General features: G+C 36.7%; 1 protein-coding gene across 5 annotated transcripts in view; it reads right to left on the reverse strand.

Moving 5' to 3' along the window:
* Window positions 1-1,517: 1,517 nt before the first annotated feature.
* The window catches only part of PPA2 (inorganic pyrophosphatase 2), an 87,379-nt gene continuing 66,654 nt past the window's right edge, over window positions 1,518-22,242 (reverse strand). For 3 of the 5 annotated variants that reach the window (XM_059394954.1, XM_059394972.1, XM_059394945.1), the window contains 4 exons: window positions 18,635-18,704; window positions 7,710-7,774; window positions 2,990-3,026; window positions 1,518-1,719 (listed from right to left, as the gene is read on the reverse strand). In XM_059394954.1, coding sequence (XP_059250937.1) covers window positions 1,678-1,719; window positions 2,990-3,026; window positions 7,710-7,774; window positions 18,635-18,704 — 214 coding nt within the window. In that variant the 3' untranslated portion in view covers window positions 1,518-1,677. Of the gene's footprint in view, window positions 1,720-2,989; window positions 3,027-6,672; window positions 6,779-7,709; window positions 7,775-18,634; window positions 18,705-22,242 lie in introns of all 5 variants that reach the window. The other 2 variants (XM_059394964.1, XM_059394983.1) reach the window with 2 other exon arrangements.

The following is a 22,242-nucleotide window of genomic DNA, read 5'->3' on the forward strand; positions in this document are numbered from 1 at the left end:
ATAATGGTTGTTCCTTATTTTCTCTATGCTTTATTCCCACAACATAAAAAAAAAAAAAATCAATGTATCAATAAACTTAAAAACAGTTACTCTCCTCACATTCTTAGATGTCCTCCAAAAAAGTTTCCACATTCCCCAAACCGTCTTGAGTGAAAATTACTTACTATGTCACTTGGGCTTATCACTGTAACCCTCTGTGCCTGTCTCCTCACCTGTAAAATAGGCACACTCTCAGCTCTGCCTACATCACAATGAGGCTGTATGTGGGAAGCAGAATGCATAGCAGGGTGGAAAAACACAGGATTTAGAGCCATATTGTCAAGAGGTCTAATTCTGGTTCTAAAAGTTACTGCGTGACCCAAGGCAAGTTATAGAACATCTCAGAGCCTCAACATGAAGTGGACAATCTCTACCTTATAGGGCATATGCACGCGTGGCATCTAAAACCTACTACGTGATAGAAGAGCTCAAGAAATGGCAGCTATTGTAACAGCTACCACAACTTCAAAACAGATTATGCAAATAGAACATTCTATAATGATAACAAAGAAGAAAAGATGTGAACAGAACTGGCCTAAGAAGCTCAGTAAGGGGAACATAAGCAGACAAGATGTGCTTGGAGAGGAGTGAGCAGTGTGGCACGGCTGGAGGGTGGAGCTCCTGAGGAAATCAGAGGGTCTGATTCTCCAGAACATGGAAAGCCACTGAAGGTGTTCAATAAAAATACTACAAGGCAAGACCTTTGCTTTAAGAAAATGACGGGCAAAGTGGAGGATGACATGAAAAGGGAAAGAAGCAGACACAGAGTAAGTCGCTCAGGAGACAAGAGGATATGCAATGGAGCAAGAGCAATGGGGCTGAGGTGGAGGGCTGGATCTGGGAGGCATGGAGAGGGGCTGGGAGGCTGGTCCAAGCATCCAAGTGAAATCAGAGGGGAACCAGCATGGTGGGGATGGAAGGGAAGGCTCGATGTGATTTCAAGGGTTTGAGTGGGGGTCTAGGAGAATGTGAATTCCCCTGCTGAAGAATGAAGAAAAGAGAGTTCAGTTCTGGACCAGAGGGGCTGCAGACATCCAAGAGACAGCCAAGAGACAGAGCTCAGGTGAGAGCGCTGGGCTGCTTATGAAGACTTCAGCATCATCGCCAGAGAGATGAGAATTGAGACGAAGGGGACTGCATGAGAATCAGAGAGTTTAGGCCCTCTAAAATAATAAATTCTAGGAAAAAGCCTTAATAAATGTAAACACATTTACACAGTCCTAGTAAGAGGATAGAGTTTGACTTAAGAAAGTTTCCACCAGCAACCTGGAGAAGATCATATGGTATGAAAATGAGAGTAATTATCTATAACAATCTAATTAACTTATAAAATTTGTAATTTATTAACCTATAGAAATGAAAGCTAATAAAACTGATGGGTTCCTTCAGCCACAGAAATTAGAACTGGTCAAAACTCAATGCTTCTAAATTTCTGCTATGAAATTTAAATCTTTTCATATCAATAAATATCCAAACAATTTAAAAATATTGGTCTTTATTTACATATTGTGTATCTCGAATAAGGCTGGGGGGAAAAGTTTCAACAGGAAGTCAGTAAATTCTCATAGATCTGCCTGTTGCTAGAACTTGGGGAGAGGGAGTTGAGTCCTTGGAGATTGGAGTCTTCATGGCAGAACTTCAAATGTTCAAATCACTTGCCAAGGAAGTGCCACACTTGCTCTGTGTTTGAAATGGGAAAAGGGTGTTGGGGAAAGGGTGAAGAGTGAGGGAGGGAGGGAAAGAGGGAAGAAGGAAGACAAATTTAATTTAGACCTTGAGGAAGTATTTAGGCAGAGAAAAACAATCATAAGTTTGGTACGACACATTTCCCTATTTCAAGTTACTCCCCTTTAAACTCTCATCCTAAGTTCTCTCATTTGGCTCAAGCCTTATATAAAACTGTGCTTAAAAACTCCAGAGCCTTCCCATTTTATTCCCTACATCTTTTTGGATCATTTTAGTCTCTACTAATAACACAGAGGTTAGTGTCCCAGCTACAGATTGGAAGGTCTAGGAAAACCTTGTACTGTAAAATCGGACTGCCTGTCAAATATCCAAAATGGGATAGTGTTGCAAAGAAACAGTCTGTTAGTTTCCCATATAAGGAATATAACTTGCTTTCCCATGGAATGTCTACAGATCTGCTCTTTTCTACACGTCGCAGAATGTGACACAGTAAATAGTTCTCATTTTTCCTCCAGTTTTGCAAGTTGAATGCTCTTCTAATGTTTTATATTAAAACAAAGGGCCAAAAATCTTGCGGAGTTTCAAAGATGAATGCTTTGTGCCTATGCTTATATTCTGAAATTTTTACTACACAACATTTTTACTTGTTTTTCACAACAGCTTCAAATAATGGTAACAAAAAATACAGTATTTTCAAACTTACTATAAATTTTGATTTTAGGATATTTAAAATGAGTGGTTCTTTAAAATGGTTAGATAATAAAGAAAAATCTCCCAAATGCAGATATATGGAGTCCATTAAATTTATCAGAACTGGGCGCCTGGGTGGCTCAGTGGGTTAAGGCCTCTGCCTTCGGCTCAGGTCATGATCCCAGAGTCCTGGGATCGAGTCCCGCATTGGGCTCTCTGCTCTGCTTCCTCCTCTCTCTCTGCCTGCCTCTCTGCCTACTTGCGATCTCTGTTTGTCAAATAAATAAATAAAATCTTAAAAAAAAAATTATTAGAACTACCTGAAACCTCTCAGTACTTCACCAAAAAAGTCACTGACACAAACTATTTTCTAGCCTAAAAGTAATATATTTGCTCCTTCTCATTTTCTGAAATTAGAAAAAAATTGATTTCATCTGAAAAATTTAATGACTATTTTAAAAAGTATTTTTACTTGGTTTATATAATGTTCAAAATAACCTATTATACTTTTTCTGGTTTCCCCCACTATAATCAAATTTATACATGTAGGCTCTTCAAGAACTAAAAACCATACCTTCTTCTTTACTTCCCTTATTTGGTGATGATGACACCTGAAAGATAAAAGCAGAGAAGAGACCCTCGTTATGAGTATCTGGATGTGGATACCACATCCACAATTGTTTTTTGTTTTTTCATGAAACTATAGAACAAACTAGAACCTGAGAAAAGTAAGTACTCCTCTTTGCCTTTAATTATCATTGCTTCTTTTGGATAAACAAACCACAGACTTTGAGTCAAATAAAAAAAGCATGCTTAAAAATATTTTTTTCATTAACCCACGGGATACTGAGAATGCAAAGAGGACAGGGAGGTTTTCTTTCCGTTGCCTCCCTGGCTGAGGACTAGAAGACAAAAATCCAACACACACCCTACACACACACACCCACACACACACACACAATTTATTTAGCTGCCATCTAGAGCATTTAAATTAATTTTTCTGTTTATTTCCATGACTGGGCCAAGATATTTAGAACAAATGTAGTATAATCTGTGACAGACAAGTTTGAAAGAAAGGCTTTTCTGAGATACCAGGGTTTTTTTTCCTAATTAAAAACAATACATTTTTTAGTTGTTTTTTTTTTTTAAACTTTTAATTTAGAGATCCCTCATCCATGGAGAGGAATGCACAAAGCCCAAGAATAAACATCTACTAATCACCACCCAAGTTGAGAAATGGAACAGGCCAGGCCCTTCCCCAGTCATAATGTTTTCTCTCCTCAGGAAACCACTACCTTGATTTTATGACACATATGAGATTCAAACTGATTAATCAACTTTTAATTCTCTCATTTTGCTTGCCCACAATAGGAAAGATCTGCTTCCAACCTTTGAGGTCTGGTGCAAAGGTAAAAAATGGAAGACTGCATACCATACATGTGAATACTTAAAGAGTTATAAACCAAGCTAAGAAAAGTGATGAGTGGAGTTTAGAGTAAGGTCCATCTTCCTATCTTGAGAAATGTACTTTTGTAATGACTTGGAAGCCCTTGTTTAGCATTCTAGACACCCGAGACGGCCTGAATACAGCCAAGTAAGGAAAAAAGGCACATGGCTCTCATCCTGCAGCACTTAGGTTCCATCCGCAGGCTCGAGCTCCAGCCCATATATCTATGTACTCCCTACCTCTGAAGAGCCTCCCAGTGGTCCCTGAAGAAGTAACAGTGAGCACACCATTCACAAAGGAATGAGCATGGACTTGGGGAGATGCCCTTAAGACCCTGGAAACACACCTGCAGCTATTTGGACAAAGAATACCAGGATTCTGAGTAGCTAGAGAGAGGGTGGTATGGAATCGGGGGCTTGGCTCCTGATGAAGGCACAGCTTTGGTCCTTTGGTCTTGCCTTGGGAGGATGGATATAACTGATGAAGGCCAAAGCAAAGTAGGGCCTTCCTTGCTTAGGTCCAAGGGCAGTACTGAGTAAGAACAAGTAAGCAGGAAGAAAAACTTAAAATTTTAACATTAAAATAGTCCCTGTGACAGTTAATGTGTCAACTTGGAGGGTGTTCGTAGTTGAGATTAACATTTTAATAGGCTTTACTCTCAGAAAAGCAGACTGCCCTCCATAATGTGGGTGGGCCTCAACCAACCAGGTGAAGGCACACACAAAAAGACCAGCCTCTCCAAGCAAGAGGAGATTTTCCAGCAAACTGCCTTTGGACTTCATCTGCAGCCCTGGCTTCCCTCTGTCTCTAGCTCCAGACCTACTTAGCAGATTCTGGACTCACTAAGCCTCCATGATCACTGTTTACATATATCTATACATCCTACTGTTTCTTTGGAGAACCCTAAAATATTCCTCTGAATCATAAACAGTTTAAAGTTATTTTTCTTTCTATTCTTTAAGAAAAAGGCTAATCAAATATACTTTCTGTTCTGTCACAGAAACATGATGTAACAATGTAAATAAAGCAAGCTCTGTATGAATTCTATGTAAAACATCTTTGAAATTCCCAAGTACTTCAAAACAAGAAAAAATTCTATTCAGCTTCCTAGCACAGAGAAAATGCTTAACGATGATTGGTTTGGAGTAAGATGGAACTTAAGCAAACCTGGGTGTGAAAGTAACATCATAGTATAAAAATTATACTCATTGAGAGTAGGCCTCTGGCATCTGATGGCCGTTTAACCACACAGAGAACAAGACAGAGTAAATTATTTATTCTTTGAAATTGGTATGCAAAACCAATTGTGCAAAACATCTATAACAAAGTTTGTTGGAAAGTTAGCTGTTCAGAGTTCCTGTTTAAAATGAGCAGCTGCTTCTTGCTGGAGCTGCCAAACATTTCAGAGGAAAGAAACATATAGTATACAGGCATACATCAAAGAGACTGTGACTTTGGTTCTGCCACTGCCATAATGCAAATATTGCAATAAAGTGAGTCAAATGAATTTTTTATTTCCTAAAGGCTACGTATACACTTTAGTCTGTTAAGTGTCTAAAGTGTTATATCTAAAATAACAATGTACACACCTTAACATAAAAATTATTGCTAAAAAATGCTAACCATCACCTGAGTCTTTTTTTCTAAGCAGTACATTTCAAACAGTAGGCTTAAAATATTCCGTAAACCATGTTGTAAACAGATGTGCTGCCATACAGGCTTTGCTGTTCCATTTACAGAGCACAGACAGAGTAAAGGTAGCAGAATTCTTGAGTCCAAGGATTTGCTGCATGGCAATGAAGTCACCAGCTACATGAGCCCCTGACAAGCTGGCTTGTCCTTTGAAGCTTTGGAAGCCAAGCACTGACTTCTCCTCTCTAGCTTTGAAAGTTGTAGACAGTATCTTCTTCCAAAAGAAGGCTGTTTCATCTACACTGAAAATCTACTGTTTGGTGTTGCCGCTCATTGATTATCTTAGCTAGACTTTCTGCTGACTTGTTGCAGCTCCTTCTCCATTAGCACCTGCTGCTTCACCTTGAACTTCTGTGTTATGGAGACAGCTTCTTTCCTAAAACCACATGAACCAGCCTCTGCTGGCTTCCAGCTCCTCTTCTGCAGCTTCCTCACCTCTCTCCGCCTTCACAGAACTGAGAAAAGTTAGGGCTTTGCTCTGGATTAGGCTTTGGCTTAAGGGAATGCTGTGGCTGGTTTGAGCTGTCCATAACACTCAAACTTGGATATCCCTAGCAGCAGTAAGACTGTTTTGTTTTCTTATCAGTTGGGTGTTCACTGCAGTAGTCAAGAACTTTTCTTTGCATTCACAGTCTGGCTCATTTTATGAAGCGCCCTAGGATTTGGTCCCGCCCCGGCTTTCGACATGTGCCTTCTCCATGAAGGCTCTCAGTTGTTTTTAGCTTTTGATTTAAAATGAAAGACATGGGACTCTTTCTTACCTGAACACTCAGAGGCCACTGTAAGGTTATTAACTGGCCTAATCAATATTTTGTGTCTCAGGCAATAGGAAAGCCTCTCTGAGCCAGATGGGGAACAGCCAGACAGTGGAACAGTCAGAACACATAATGTCTGTCCACTACGTTCACTGTCTTTTATGAGTGTGGTTTGTGGCAGCCCAAAACAATTACAACAGTAACATCAAAGCTCCCTGATCACAGATCACCATAACAAATATGGTAATAAAAAAGTTTGAAATATTGTGAGAATTACCAAAACATGACAGAAACACAAAGTGAGCAAATGCTTTTAGAAAAGTGGCATAGAGCCAACAGACTTGCTTAACAGTTACCACAAACCTCAGTATGTATATAGTGCAGCATCTGTGAGGCACAATAAAGTGAACAGCAATAAAATTGAGGTATGCCTGTATAAAATAGGGTAACCGAGCAACTTCTCATTAACCTAAAAAGTATAAAAGGACAGAAATGAAAAACTACTCTAGCTGAAACATTTATCATAACATTTCATTTAAAAAATAATTCTCAGGGGTACCTGGGGGATTCAGTCCGTTAAGCATCTGCCTTTGGCTCAGGTCATGATCCCAGGGTCCTGGGATGGAGTCCCACATTGGGCTCTCTGCTCAGTGAGGAGCTGCTTCTCCCTCTCCCTCTGCCCCTCCCCACCCACTGCTCATGCTATCTCCCCCTCTGCCTCTCCCTCTCAAATAAATAAAATCTTAATTTTTTTTTTCCAGAATGTTATTTCTTCATTTTTTTCTTCTAAGATTATTTTTAACTAATTTCCACACCCAACATGGGGCTCAAACTCTCAACCCCAAGATCAAGAGTCATGTGCTCAGGGCACCTGGGTGACTCAGTCCTGAAGCATCTGCCTTTGGCTCAGGTCATGATCCCAGGATCCTGCAATCCAGACCTGCATCAGGCTCCCTACTCAGCGGGGAGCCTGCTCCTCCCTCTCCCACTCCCCCTGCTTGTATTCCCTCTCTCGCTGTCAAATAGATGAATAAAATCTTTACCAAAAAAACAAAAACCAGTCATGTGCTCTACCAACTGAGCCAGCCAGATACCTCCTTATTTCTCCAATCTTAAAATATATTTCTTGGTTAGAATATATCCAGTATGTAAAAAGCCTTATAAAAAAGAAAACAAACATCACCAATAAGTCGAACCTGCAGAGATAAGAACTCATGGTCTGGAGGTCTTTTTTTTTAAACATTTCTCCATATTATGCCCAATGAGAATGCCAAAAGAATGCCAAAGAGAAACCAACATTTAAATCTATAAACAATAAAGGGTTCATGAGACACATCTGCTCTTCAGTTCTTCACCTACAGTCAATGGCTTCCTGATTCTGAAGTAACAGCAAACCATACCTGCTTATAAAACGTGGAAGAACTAAGAGCAGCACAGAGCACCTAGAAGTGACCCAATCCCAACTCTGTCAGGAGTCACCACCACGACGTTTTCATGGCAAGAAATGAAGAAACCATTTCAGTTACTTACTGGGAAAAACTGGGCACCCTTGAATCAACTAATATAAATTCTCTGCAAAACAGTACTATTTTATACTCTTACTCTAAAAATGCTATCTTCTCTCCTTTTCCCACTCCAAAAATACTTCTCATGAATATTCATATTCATATTTTTCTTTCCAATTAATCTAGAGTTTGCATTACCAAAGTATTCCTCTTTCTTTTACCCACCAAAGAAAGCTTACTCTAGCCTCTGTCCCAATTCATAAAGTTCATAAGGCATTCGCTGTACATTAGTTTTACTTTTACATTTCTTTTCTGATTTTTGCTTTAGAAACCCAACAAAATACGACCAGTTCTTAGTTACCCACAGACAAAAATGTAGAATATTTTAGGTTATGTAAGTTTAATCTACTTCCTTTTCAATAATGTATATAATTGGCTAGAATCAAACAAAATGATTGACCTTATTTTCATTTATTTTATTCCCCTTTGAGTAGTGATGCAGAATGAGCTCTCAAGTCAAAAAGGAACATCTTGGGCACCTGGGTGGCTCAGTGGGTTAAAGCCTCTGCATTTGGCTCAGGTCATGGTCCCAGGGTCCTGGGATCAAGCCCCACATCAGGCTTCCCTCCCTCTCTCTCTCTGTTTGCCTCTCTGCCTAATCGTGATCTCTGTCAAATAAATAAATAAAATCTTAAAAAAAAAAAAAAGGAACATCTTTATGGTAATTCATTATTAAATTTTTTAAAAATGTCCTTTCTTGATAAATCAGGATCTGGTTCTAGTGCACTGTTCTCTAAGATTCAGCTGAAGAGTCCTGACATCAAACACAAAATCACTGTCCCAAATTTCATACAACACTGTGAATATCAATGCTTTACTAAAGAAATAAAGTCTACCAAATACAGTCAGTACATTTTTAATTAAAGTAGAAATTTCCCCCTTATTCTTCTCCTTCAACGCACTGCTCATGAACCTGTGAACTGTCATCATGGCTGTCTCTGAGCGCTGGGTGCTCCAGGTTTTCCTGAGACTGCCAAGGGAAGGCAAAGTCAGACTGCCGCTGCTGAGACTTCCCTAGAAGGTATTCTCTCCTCACAGTTCCAGAAGTTTCTAGTGCTTTCCAGCATTCCTGTGAGCTAAAGGTTCACAGTATCATGAGATTGGGTCCTTGAACTGAGCAGGAGTGTGCTTAACCTGGATCCTAAATTCTAGGAATTTTAATCCCTGTGGCTACCAGGCTGTGTAAGGCCTTAGGAAAGTCTGGGAATTTCTTTAGCAATGAGTGTGGTACTTCCTCAGTCCTGCATGCACTGAGTTTGTGTGCGCAACCTCACAAAGGTCAATTCTTTTTTCTTCCCCTCCAGTAAAATGACTACAGTCACCAAATACTAAAAAAACCCCACAAATTACCTAATTCAAACTTTCCCTAACTTCGCATGATGCCTAGAGGTTTTCCATTTCCTCAGAGAGCAGAATACAAGGAAAGTGCTTAAATAGAAGCATGTGGGAAAATTCTGGGGAAAAAATTCCCAGATGGGAAAAGTGGTTACGTATTAGAATAAGTTGTTATGTTGTGGAAACTAACTTCTTCTCTTTCCTCTTCCCTTTCTTCCTGTTTAAGTCTCTGAATATAGGATGGATTCTCACTGAATAATCTAAATTAGTCACAATGACTTTTCCAATCTCCAACAATGGGATGGGCTACCTCATGAAGGAGTGATATTCTCATCACCAGAAGTATTCAAGAAGGGATTTTTTCCCCTCTGTGGTCAATTTAATTCAACAACATTAATGTCAATAGTGATGATAAAACCCAAGGTGTATTGAATACTTTCTAGCTGTTTCACATTTTACCTGGATTATATTATTCAGTGCTCTACAATAACTCTTACAAGGAAGATATTATTCTTAGCTCCATTTTATAAAGAAAGAAACCAGGCATAAATAAGTTAAATAATTTGCCTTAAGCTATGAATGAAAGACCTGATATTTGGACCTAGACAGTCTGACTCTGGAAAAAAAATTTTTTTTTACATAAAGAAACTCACTGGACTAACACTGACATAAAATAAATGGTGCACACTGTATTTATAGTATCTCTAAGTTTTGACAAATATACACACTCGTAATATCATTATCACAATCAAGATAATAAACATATTCACCACTATCCCCAATTTCCTCCTGTCTCTATAGAAGAAATTATGAAACCTTTCCTTGCTGGCTCTCTCTGAAACTTTCCGACCAATGATGTTTTGTGTTGCTATATGTGAACATTTGCCTTTCCTGAAATTTTATATAAATGGTATGATATAATATGTATGTCTGCCTTTTCTCACTCAATATATTTTTAAATGCAGCCATGTTATAGCATGTGTCAAACAGTCATTTCTTTTTATTGCTGAGCAGTATACCCACACTGAACACACAATCTGAATATACCGCAATTTATCCATTCATCTGTTGGTGGACATTTGGGTTGTTTTCACTTTGCCTATTACAAAGAAAGCTGAGATGAACACTGGTGTACAAGCCTTTGTACGGACATAAACTTCCATTTTTTTTGGATAAGTATCTAAAAGTGGAATGGCTAGATCATATGGTAGGTATATGCTTAACTTTTCAAGACAATGCCAAATTGTTTTTTTTCCACAATGGTTGTATCATTTTTCATTCCAACCAGCAGACTATGGAACTACCAGTTCCTCCACATTCTTACCAACAATGACAAATCTTTTACATTTTTAGCTATTCTAAAAAGTGTGCATAAGCATGTCACTGTGGTTTTTAATTTATATTTCCTCAAAGACTAGTCAAATTGAGCATCATCTCACATGTCTTCATTACATCTGCTGTGGCACAGTGACCACCGAAGTATTTTGTGCATTTCCTTTGGGGGTGAAGGGATGTTTTATTTTCTTACTAACGAATTGTCAGAGTTTTTTTTTTTTTTTTAAAGATTTTATTTATTTATTTGACAGAGAGAAATCACAAGTAGGCAGAGAGCCAGGCAGAGAGAGAGAGAGAGGAGGAAGCAGGCTCCCTGCCGAGCAGAGAGCCCGATGCGGGACTCGATCCCAGGACCCTGAGATCATGACCTGAGCCGAAGGCAGCGGCTTAACCCACTGAGCCACCCAGGCGCCCCTGTCAGAGTTCTTTATATATTCTAGTACAAGTCCCTTTGTCAGGGATATGATTTTCAAATATCTTCTTACTGAATGTGGCTATTCATTCTCTAAAGAGTATTTTTATAGAAATTTTTAATTTGGATGAAATTCAATTGATCATTTTTAAAATTAAGTTATGCTTTTAGTGCCATATCTAAAAAACTTTGCCCATCTAACCCATGGTCAAAATAGGGTTATAGTTTTATGTTTTAAGCTTTGGTCTAGGATACATGTTGGAAAATTATCATATATACTGTGCAAGGTTTGGAATGAAGCGAGGTTTCTTTGGTACCACATGGAATAATAACCAACTGTTCAAGTACTGCTTGTTTTAAAGATTATCACTTTGAAAATCAGTTGTCCACATATATGTAGGTCTATTTCTGGATTTGATTTCATTGGTTTGTCTAGTTTTACACCATTACTAAAGTATCTTGATTACTGTGGTTTTATAAAATGTCCCCAAATCAGGAGGTTACTATTCTAACTTCCTTCTTTATAAAGTCGCTTCGTTTATTCTAGGTCTCTATATACATGAGTTTGCTAATTTCTATAAAATGGTGTATTAGAATTTGATTGGCATTCCACTGAATCTATAGATCAATTTGATAACATCATTATCTGAGTCTTCCAACCTACAACCATGATATATTTACATTTACAAATAGATCTATTAATTTAGTTCTCTGATTTCTGCTGGCAATGCTTTATAGTTTAAAGGCTCTTCCTATATATTTTTCAGATTTATCCCTAGGTGTTTCGCACTTTTGATGCCACTACAAATACCATATTTATTTTTAGTTTCCAACTGTTTACTGCTAGCCTATTAAAATGAACTTGTTTTTTTTGTATTTTGATCCTGTATCTGCAACAAACGTTAAAATCACTTATTCTGGTAGCTTTCAGGTAGATTTTACTGAATATTCTACACAGACTTTCATGTATCTTCCTTTGTAAGATGAATGCCCTTTCCTATTCCTTCTTATTGCACTGGGTAAACCTACAATGCTGAATAAGAGTAGAGAGAGCCAGCTCAGCCAAGCGTTGTGTTTATGGAAAGACTTTAAGTACACATTTAATTTGTTTATGCCTATTTCTTCTTCAGTGAACTCTGGTAATTTACATATCACAAGAAATCTCTCCATTTCATACAAGTTGTCAAATTTACTTTAATAAAGTTTTTCACAATATTTTCCTATTGTTCTACTAACAGCTGTAGAACCAGCAGTAAGTCACTTGATTGCTGATGCAAAAGATCTGTCTTCTTTCTTTCCTTTCCTGATCATTCTGGCTAAAGATGTAGCAATTTTATTGACCATTTCAAAAGAACTAGCTTTTGCTTTTACCAATTTTCTCTACTGTTTTCCTAGGTGTTCAAATTTTTAAAATTATTAATACTTCAAACATGCAGAAAATGCAGGGACTACTGTAGCACCTACCTAACTCCCTACACTTTTAAAAGAGTTAATCTTATTTCAGAAAGTTTACAACTGAAGTCTCTTTTTTTCTCCCTACTCATCCGAAATAAAAATCATATTTATTTCCCTTCTCAAGTAATTTGTAACCACCATTCTAATGCTGGTGTTTACTATTCTTATTTATGTTTCTAAAATGTGAACACTCTATCAGTTTGTACCCATAAAAATATATGGTACTGGGGTGCCTGGGGGGGGCTCAGTGGGTTAAAGCCCCTGCCTTCAGCTCAGGGATAGAGCCCCGTATGGGGCTCTCTGCTCAGCAGGGAGCCTGCTTCCTCCTCTCTGCCTACTTGTGATCTCTATCTGTAAATAAATAAATAAAATCTTAAAATATATATATATATATATATATGGTACTGCTTTGGGTGTTTTGCATACTATGCAGTATGTCTTGCTGCAAAAGCTTTTTCTGCCCCACACCGCACTTTCAGGTTTTATCCATGTAGAGTCGCATAGCTCCCATTTCCCTGTGGCATAACACTCCACCATATAAATATACCATAGTTTATTCCCGCAGCTCTTACCATAGACTTTTATTCAGTTTCCAGTTTTGCCATGTCTCATCACATAAACACACATATTAGTGCCTCTGTAGAATGTATACTTAGAAGAGCAATTTCAGAGTAGTGGATTATAAGTATCTTCAACTTTACTTATAATTACTTAATTGCTCTTCAAAGTAGTTGTACCAATTTACACTCCCATCAAACATATCAACAAGTATGAGAGGTCTCCTTTCCCCACTTGCTTAAAAACACCTGGAAAAATCAGACTTTCACACATTTGCAAACCTGGTAATTATGAATTTATATTGTGTCTGAGCTTGAGCTCACTGATTATTGGTGAGATACAGCAAATTTTCACGTTTACTGGCCATTGATAAGTATCCTTTTTCATGAACTGTCCATTTATTTTGTTTGCCCATTTTTTTCCCTACTAGATTATCCTTTTCTTGCTGATCTGAATAAGCTGTTAAATCTTGCCATTTACATGCAAATATCTTCCCCCAATCAAAGGCTTGTGTTTTGACTCAGTTTATCATGTCTTGTAACTGTTTACAGAGGTGTTTTTTTTTTTTAAACTTCACTTAAATTTATCAAATCTTTCTAGGTTATTCCGGGCCCTTTATACTCCATATAAATTTTAGGATCATCTTGTCAAGTTCAATTAAAAATTGTTACTTCATCTGTGTTTAGAAAGGTATTGACAAAAGCATATCATAGTATTCCCTTGATTATTTAAATATCTCCTATGCCCGTATTTATGTCTTTATTTTAATTCTTGATATTTTTATTTGTACTTTCTCTTTCATCATACTTCCTATAAGAGTTTTGTCTATAGTTTTATTCTTAAAAAAAGAAACCCAGCTTTTGTTTTTAATTGATCCTTGCCATTATTTTTTCTTTCTTTCTTTTTTTTTTTTTTAAGATTTTATTTATTTACTCGACAAAGAGAGAGAGAGATTACAAGCAGGCAGAGAGAGAGAGGGGGAAGCAGGCTCCCTGCCGAGCAGAGAGCCAGATACGGGGCTCTATCTCAGGACCCTGAGATCATGACCTGAGCCAAAGGCAGAAGCTTAACCCACTGAGCCACCCAGGTGCCCCTCTTATGTTTTCTTTCATTAAACATTTGCTGTAGGGGTGCGTGGGTGGCTCAGCTGGTTAAGCGTTCAACTCTTGATCATTCTGACTAAAGATGTAGCAATTTTATTGGTCTCAGGGCCATGAGACTGAACAGTATGCCAGGCTCTATGTTGGGCATGGAACCTGCTTAAGATTCTCTCCTTCCCCAAACTAAAAAACAAACAAACAAAAAAATGGCTCTACTCTTTGTAATTTTTTTATGTTAAAAGATAAGAAAAAGAACAGAGTTCAGTATTTGACCTCTCTATTTTTATTTCTGCTATATCATTTTACTGCTTTCAAAAACTGTTTTTGCTGTATTGTGCAGGTTTTGACATATAGTGATTCAGCTGTCATTCAATTTTAAGTATTTAATGATTCCTTACATTTTTTTTTGAGGTATAACATATCCAGAAGTGTTGTTAGTTTCCAAACATATGGTTTAGGTTTTTTCTTTTAATGTTTTCATAAATAATTAGTAACTTCATTATATATAGACAAGAGAATGTTGTCTACATGACATCAACTCTGGCATTTTTTTTTTTTTTTGCAACTCTTTTTGTGGATGAATACTCAATTTTTGGACATGTCCACATGTAGTAGAAAAAAACTATGCATTCTCTAATTTTATGTCTATTAGATTAACTTGTAAACTTCATTTCAATCAACTCATTCATATTTTCAAGAAATATTTACATCCAGTAAAGGATCCTCAAAGTAGCATCCTAAATCCCAGCAGTCAAATAAATTGCCATCAATAGCAGCTAATATTAGATCTGGAAGGCAAATCACATGATGTGTGCACATATATACACAAACGGTCTTTGTTCCCTATAAATGCTGAATCTTGCTCCTGGAAATAAAACTCCAATTTATAGTCACACCATCCTCAAAAATTGCCAAAGTCTCATATTTTTTTGGCTATAAACTTACCTAAAAGTTAAAAGAAAGACACAATTATCTCCAAACATGAAATTGGGTGGTCCTGTGGCTGAACTATTACAGACGGTTAACTCCTGTTGCCAGAGACATATGCTGTAGCCCAGACTCCCAGGGTAAAAGGGCAGTGTTCTCTGCCTCTGTGGGTCCCGTGTGTAGAGATCTGCACAAGTTTTGCTTTTGACACACAGCCTTGCCTTTCATGATGATAAATAATCAAACATCCATATTCATAAACAAATTCTCCTAATTCTTTTGATCATTTCGATTCTCCTTCTTCTTCAGATCTACTATCCTTTTTAAGATCTGACCTATGCATGACAAATCACTTCTGTAGCTATTTTCTGTTTTCTTTCTCAAATACTTCCAATAATACTCATCAGGCTGTTGGCTTTTATTTTGTCTTGGTCATAATGACAATATTCTTCCTACTTGACCTGTACATATTGTCAGGTAATTGGTTAATGATTTTTTATCTCAGTGCTACTTAGACTTAATTGTGCTTTGATCAATACATATTCAGGAATATAAGCTTCCTGCAACAGTTCTATTAATTAATCCATGTCTTTTCTTTTTGTATTTGAAAGTATCCATTCGCCGAAGCAGTTAATTTATCCAAAAATCTCACCTAATCAACTCGTCCTGAGCATTCTATCAATATAGATCTTGTTGATTAAACTTGTTAGAATGTGTTCAGTCATTCTAATAAGCCCACTAATAAACTCTGAGGTTGTAATTTGATTCCACATAATCCCAGGATTGATGTGGTCAGAAAGTGAACAAGTCTGATAGGTAACTTCAATGTCTTAAGTTATTTTGAGTAACCAAAGGACAAACAAAAACTAATAACACTTTGACATCAATGCAATGCTCAGTATACAGCAAAACAGGGAGATCTGGGAATATAGACCAGAATACTTTTGATTCAAACATCTCAGTGTGGTTCTGAAAAAATGAAATGTCAAGTCAGAATACTCCAACTACAAAGAATTCTGTTATGACAAGTTAATAAAATTTTCCCAAGAAAGTAGTATCTAAGCTGGGTTCGAATCACTAGATGCTAAAAGATCAGTTCTCTGACTTACACATTTTTAATGCTGAAATCCCATATACAATATGCTCCATTAGAAGTAGTGAAGGTGGACTGATTTCTCTGCATTTGGATTTTCTGTGGTATTCTCAGTAAAAATTCAGTTTTAGCACCTTCTTCATTATGAAGCACAACAAAGCTACCATACCATGTAATTAAGCCTGGATGTTAGGGTTTCTGCTCTAATCTTATTACTCAGATCTACCTAAATCACATCCATAGCCTCCAATTGTTCTTTTTTCCAAGAGGATTATTTTCCTACTAACATGATAGGAGACAAATAAAAAACAGGATATAAGATAGAAACTTTAATCTTCTAGTTAATTTTAAGACAAGAATCTACTATACCTATTATTTATAAATCCCAAACTAAAAATCTTAATTTGAGAGAGAGACTACTTGGACAAAGATAAAAAGTTTTTTGTTTTCCTTTATTTTTCTCCTTAAGGAAGTAATTATAAATGTTGATGACAACTAAGTTCAGAATATAACCTACGTATATATATAAAACTGAAAACATGGGGAAAATAAACTGATACTGTACCCTGCATTACTAATAATGGCTTCCCTGATCTTCCCTACCTCCTATAATCTGTCTTCACCAATGCAGCCAGAGTGGTCTTGAAAAATCTAAGTCAATTCACATTACTCCTCCACTTAAAACTAGCTAGTGGTTCCATATCTCATTCAGAATAAGAAACAAATTTCTTAAGACAGTCTTTATAGACTATTTTACAAGGTCTTTCATAATAATTTGCCACAGCTTCCACATCCAGATCCGAACATTTCTGATCTTACCTCCTCCTATCTCCCCTAGTCTCCTTCTACTCTACTCATCACTGTGATACCTGGGGTATTTCTTGAAATGTCAGGAATCCTCTTGTCTCACGGCCTTTCGGACTGCAGCCTGGGATGCTTTTCCTCCAGATGGCTACTTGGCTAATACTCTTACCTTCTACAAATCTTGACTCATGTCAGTCTTCTCCTAGTGAGGCTACCCCTAACCCCTTTTTAATAACTACAACTTTAATCCCACTCCTGGCACTTCATCCCCTCTGCCCTGCTCATTTTTCATACTAAAATTTATTGCACTCAGACACACTGCAGTTCATCCTTGAACAATAGGGGCTTGAACAAGTCCACTTGTAAGTGGATTTTTTTCAATAAATATAGTACAATACCATAAATGTATTTTCCATATGATTTTCTTAGTAACTCTCTTTTCCCTAGATTACTTTATTGTAATAACACAATATATAATTCATATAACATACAAAGCATGTGTTAACTATTTGTGTTATCAGTAAGGCTTCTGGTCAGTAGTAGGATGTTAGTAGTTAAGTTTTTGGGAATCAAAAGTTATACATGGATTTTCGACTATGCAGGGGAGTCAGCAACCCACACCCCCTGCATTGTTCAGGGTCAGCTATATATATTTTCCACGTATTTATTTATTATCCATTTCCCCAACTACAATGTTAACTATATAAGGACAGAGGTTTTTCTTGTCTTTTCTTTAATACTGCATCCCTAGTACCTAGAATCTTACCAAACCCAGCAGGTACTAATTCAACAGCTGGTGAATTAGTGGGGGAAGAAATTCAAAGCAGCCATAGTGCGAAAACACTTTTATTGTTCCTGAAGTAAAGATCTAAATTCACTAGCTTCAATCTCATAATCAGTTTAAGATTAAAAAGAAAAACTTAATTTATAAATGGGATTTCTAGCCTATGACAACTCCTGAACACACTTTATATAGCAACATTACCTGGTTATCTGAATATGAATTTTCTTATTTAGTGGTTTCCAAATCAAGCATTAATTTCCTAAAAAAATTCAGTTGCCTCCGGGCAGCCTTATCACTAAGATATATAAAAATCGAAGAATATCATTAGCTAGCAGGAAAGCTTGCTAGACAGCCCAACTAAATGGGAAAAAAAAAGGAGAAATAGTTTTCTTTCATTTTTCTTGAGCCAAAATGCACATGCACCAGCAGCCAATCATAATTTAGACACTGGATGGTAGGTTACTCATGGGAACAGGACAGTACCAGGAGAGTAAACGCATATAAACAATGAGTTGGTGATATTAAGAAAAGTAGCTTCATATGAAATAAGTGGTTAACGTACCTTATTTTTCAAATTTTTTTTGACAGAAGGAAAGAGAGAACATGAGTGGGGGGATGGGCAGAGGGAGAGAGAATCCTCAAGCAGACTCCCTGCTGAGCACAGCGCCACAACCAGGAGATCATGACCTGAGCTGAAGGCAAGAGTCAGACACTTAAACTGCCTGAGCCACCCAGGTGCCCCAATGTGGTTAATGTACTTCAGAAAACAGAATTTAAAAATTCAACTAAAAGATTTTCAATTCTCCAGATTAAAAAAGAATAGATTCTAATGTTGTTTTTTAACTATCCTTCTCAAAATACTTGGTACATTTCATTGCTGGATTTTTTCAGAATTTCTGCTAGATTTCCCCATGAAGTTTTTAAGGTTAAAGGATGCTTTGAGTATTTGCCCCTTACCAGTTCAACTATTGATCTTGCTTCCTCTTGAGTGCAATGGAAAGGGCTGTCACATACCTGCACATTTGTGCTGGAGAGGAAAAGACAATGTTATTATTAATTGGGATAAAAAAAAGAAGCAATTAAAAAAGAAAACCAATTCCAAATACTCTACACTGAATGCAGAACTCCAGTAATTTATTTCCATCCAGTGAAAAAGGACCTAATGAATATAAACTGAGATATTTGTACATTCTTTCAGGCAGTTATAAACATAGTGTTCCATAGCACTATGCATTCTAAATTTTTTTTAATTTAAATAATAGTATAGAAATCTAAATAATCTCCTGGTATATAAAAGACTGTACAACACAACTATACTTGGACTTTAGTGAGAAAAACCAAACCTGACACATGGAATGATGACTATAAGGAAGAATCTTCATCTAGGTGAGGTGATAAACACTACAACTGGCCAGTGAAAGATGCTATGGAATCCCTCATCTAGGTATGGAAGGCTAAGCTAAGGGTGGTGAGAGGAAGGCACATGAATAGAAAACTCAGTCTTCTTCTGGGGAGGGAAGCTCAGGGAGGCATAGAGAGAAGCCCCTTCCATGGTCAAGGCCTTCCCACAGGACAGGGAATGGTAGGCTATCCCCTTAAGCATGTTGCCCACTGTGTATTTCCTATCTCCTGGAGGGAAGCAGAGGCATCATTCCTCCCAAAGATACTAAGAATAGTTTTTAAAAATTTCATCAAAGAAATTAGATTAAAATGGATACAAAAAGAGGCAGTGAAGGAGTTAAAACCAAAGGGAAATTAGCAGATCCCTAAAGAAGATGAAACACACACACATACTTGCCCTCCAAGTGGACCTGAGAGATATATATTATCAAATGATATATTATCAAATGCACTTTCATAATGGTTTTTGTGAAATTTTGGGATATATGGATAAAAAGATCTGTCTAGTTATTTATCTTTGTAATTACATCTGTCTGTAATCAGACATTGGGTATACAGCAATTACTGTTAAGTGGCTGTTCTGCTTTCTATCCAGACTCACAATGTGGGATTTATTTTCATTCTTGGCATGAATAAAATCTGATGCAAGTTGGCATTATCTTTAAGACTATTTTGTATTCTCTTCTCCACAGCCCATACTTAAGTACGCTAAAAACTGAAAAAGGTAAGGCCTTATAAGTCAGATGTTTCCTAAAGAATGTCAAAACTACATTTTAAAAGAACAGGGCAAAAAACTAGACACTGCGAAGTCTTAAGTCCTAGTCCTCTGAAGAAAGCACGGGGTATGCTAAATATGCTAGTTACAATGTTTTTAACATTACAACTAAACCTAAGTAAAACATACCTTGGAAATTCTGGGAAAATGATGCTAAGAAACAGGGGAATCTACTCTAAATAGGGCTGCCAGATAAAATCCAGAATACCCAATTAAATTTGAATTTCAAATAAGATCAAACTATTTTTTAGTATGTCTCAAATATTGCATGAGACATTTATTTTTAAAAGATGTATCGCTCTAAAATTTAGATTTAACTGAATATCCAGGATTTTATGTTAAATCTGATAACCTATTTCTAAAGTAACCCTCTGCTGCTACAACAAAGCAAACCATCAACAGAAATGGTAGAAGAGTCAATATTAAAGCCAACAATGTAAATTTTTAAAATCCTGAGTAACTTTTTAATAGCCCCAGTAAAATATCTTGACAAGTAACCAATGGAACTGAGGAAAGCCAAGAGATTCTGCCATTTTCATGTTGGACAAATTATGTGTACGGCTGTTTCAAGAATGAAATGGAAGGTATATACAAATAGACTTAAGAGATTCTTACAAGGTACAAGGTACACCAATATAAAGATGAGAGATCACAAAGCCTCTTACTTTTTCTCCAATAGGCTCTTCTACTACCATTAGCGAAAAACAGTGCCAACTTCCTCACTGACATCCTTTTAGTTAATAAAGTATACAACCTGGGTTGTAATATATTTCCCTCCGGATTTAATGTACTTTGAAAGTTTGAATGTTATCAGAAACATTTTTATTTTCTGTAAATTGCCCTTATGTAAAAATAGCTAATACTGATTCATATTTACTGATTCAAAAATTATTCTTATACTAAATGTTAGGGAAATATTTAGATGCTGGGGATATAATACTGAACCCCTATGGAGTTTATAATACTTAGGCATTCTCTTTAGTCTTAAACTACAATTATGGCCTGCAAAAGAAGAAGCACTATAATCTTTTAAAGGAAGGAATGACTCAGATGAAGGTGTCTGTAATAAATGAGATTTAAAATAAGGACTAAGGAGACTGCTGCTTTCCTTTTTATAATATGATATTAAATATTTTGTTCTAAATTTACAAACATTATATAGTCTATACACAATCTTGCTAACCAAAATAAGCAGACATGACATCAGATGATCAGCAATACCAAAAATGCCGCGGATGACAAACCAAACTTCAATCAAAAATAGTAAAAAGGTGCGTTAATAGATACCTAATAGTACAAAATGACTCACTATATAAAAAGATACCTTCAAATAATAAATAGACATATAGAAGATGAAATTTACAAGGCAAGCAATATGGAACATTTTAGTAAAGAGAAAATTATTTTCTTCCACACAATCTCAAAACAGACAAAGGCTCACACTCATTAGAATCCTCAAAGACAGTGTCCAGGATACAGATTTGCCAAGACTTTTCATTCTAAAGCAAAGTAGTCAAGAAAAAAGAAGAGAAAAAATTTAAAGAGCTAAGAATGATAATGATGATAATGATTTTGGACCATAACCTCAAGAGTTTACAGAATAAAACTGACACCGAAGTAAATCTATAGAAAGCTAAAAGAACTGGAGTTCTACATACATAGATCAAATACACCTTCCTCTAGAAAGGTAAAAAGAAACAATTTTAAGACCTACACAATTTGGAAGAACATATCTATATATTTGTAATACTTAAGAGTTATTCAGTAAGCATGTGTAAACTACCTACTATGTGTCAAGTCCTGTCACTAAGTGCTGAGATACAAACTCAAAGCATAAAAAAAAATAATAATAAAACAGGGATACCTGGGTGGCTCAGTGGGTGAAGCCTCTGCCTTCAGCTCAGGTCATGATCCCAGGATCCTGGGATAGAGCCCCACGTGGGGCTCTCTGCTCAGCAGGAAGCCTGCTTCCCCCTCTCTCTCTGCCTGCCTCTCTGCCTACTTGTGATCTTTGTCAAATAAATAAATAAAATCTTTGAAAAAAATAATAAAACATACCAAGTTCTACACAGAGGAGTATATAGCAATGACCTGAGAGCACAGGTAATCTGCCCAAAAGAAATAAAAGTTCATTGCAGAACTGCTTCTTGAAGAATGAGCACATATTCATGGAGGAAAGACAATGAGATAGGAGGGGATAGAACATGAGGCTGGAAAAGTAGGTCTGGACCTGCTGTTTAATATATAGAAGAGCTGGATTATATTCAAGATCAAAGGATGCCACAAGAAGTTTTTAAGCAAAAAAATGACAATCACATGTGTATCTGTCAAAGATAATTCTGACAGTACTATATAAAGTACATTAAATAAGAAAGTAGTTGTAATATAA

Source organism: Mustela nigripes, chromosome 1 (genome assembly GCF_022355385.1).
Source record: "Mustela nigripes isolate SB6536 chromosome 1, MUSNIG.SB6536, whole genome shotgun sequence".
Classification (NCBI taxonomy): domain Eukaryota; kingdom Metazoa; phylum Chordata; class Mammalia; order Carnivora; family Mustelidae; genus Mustela; species Mustela nigripes.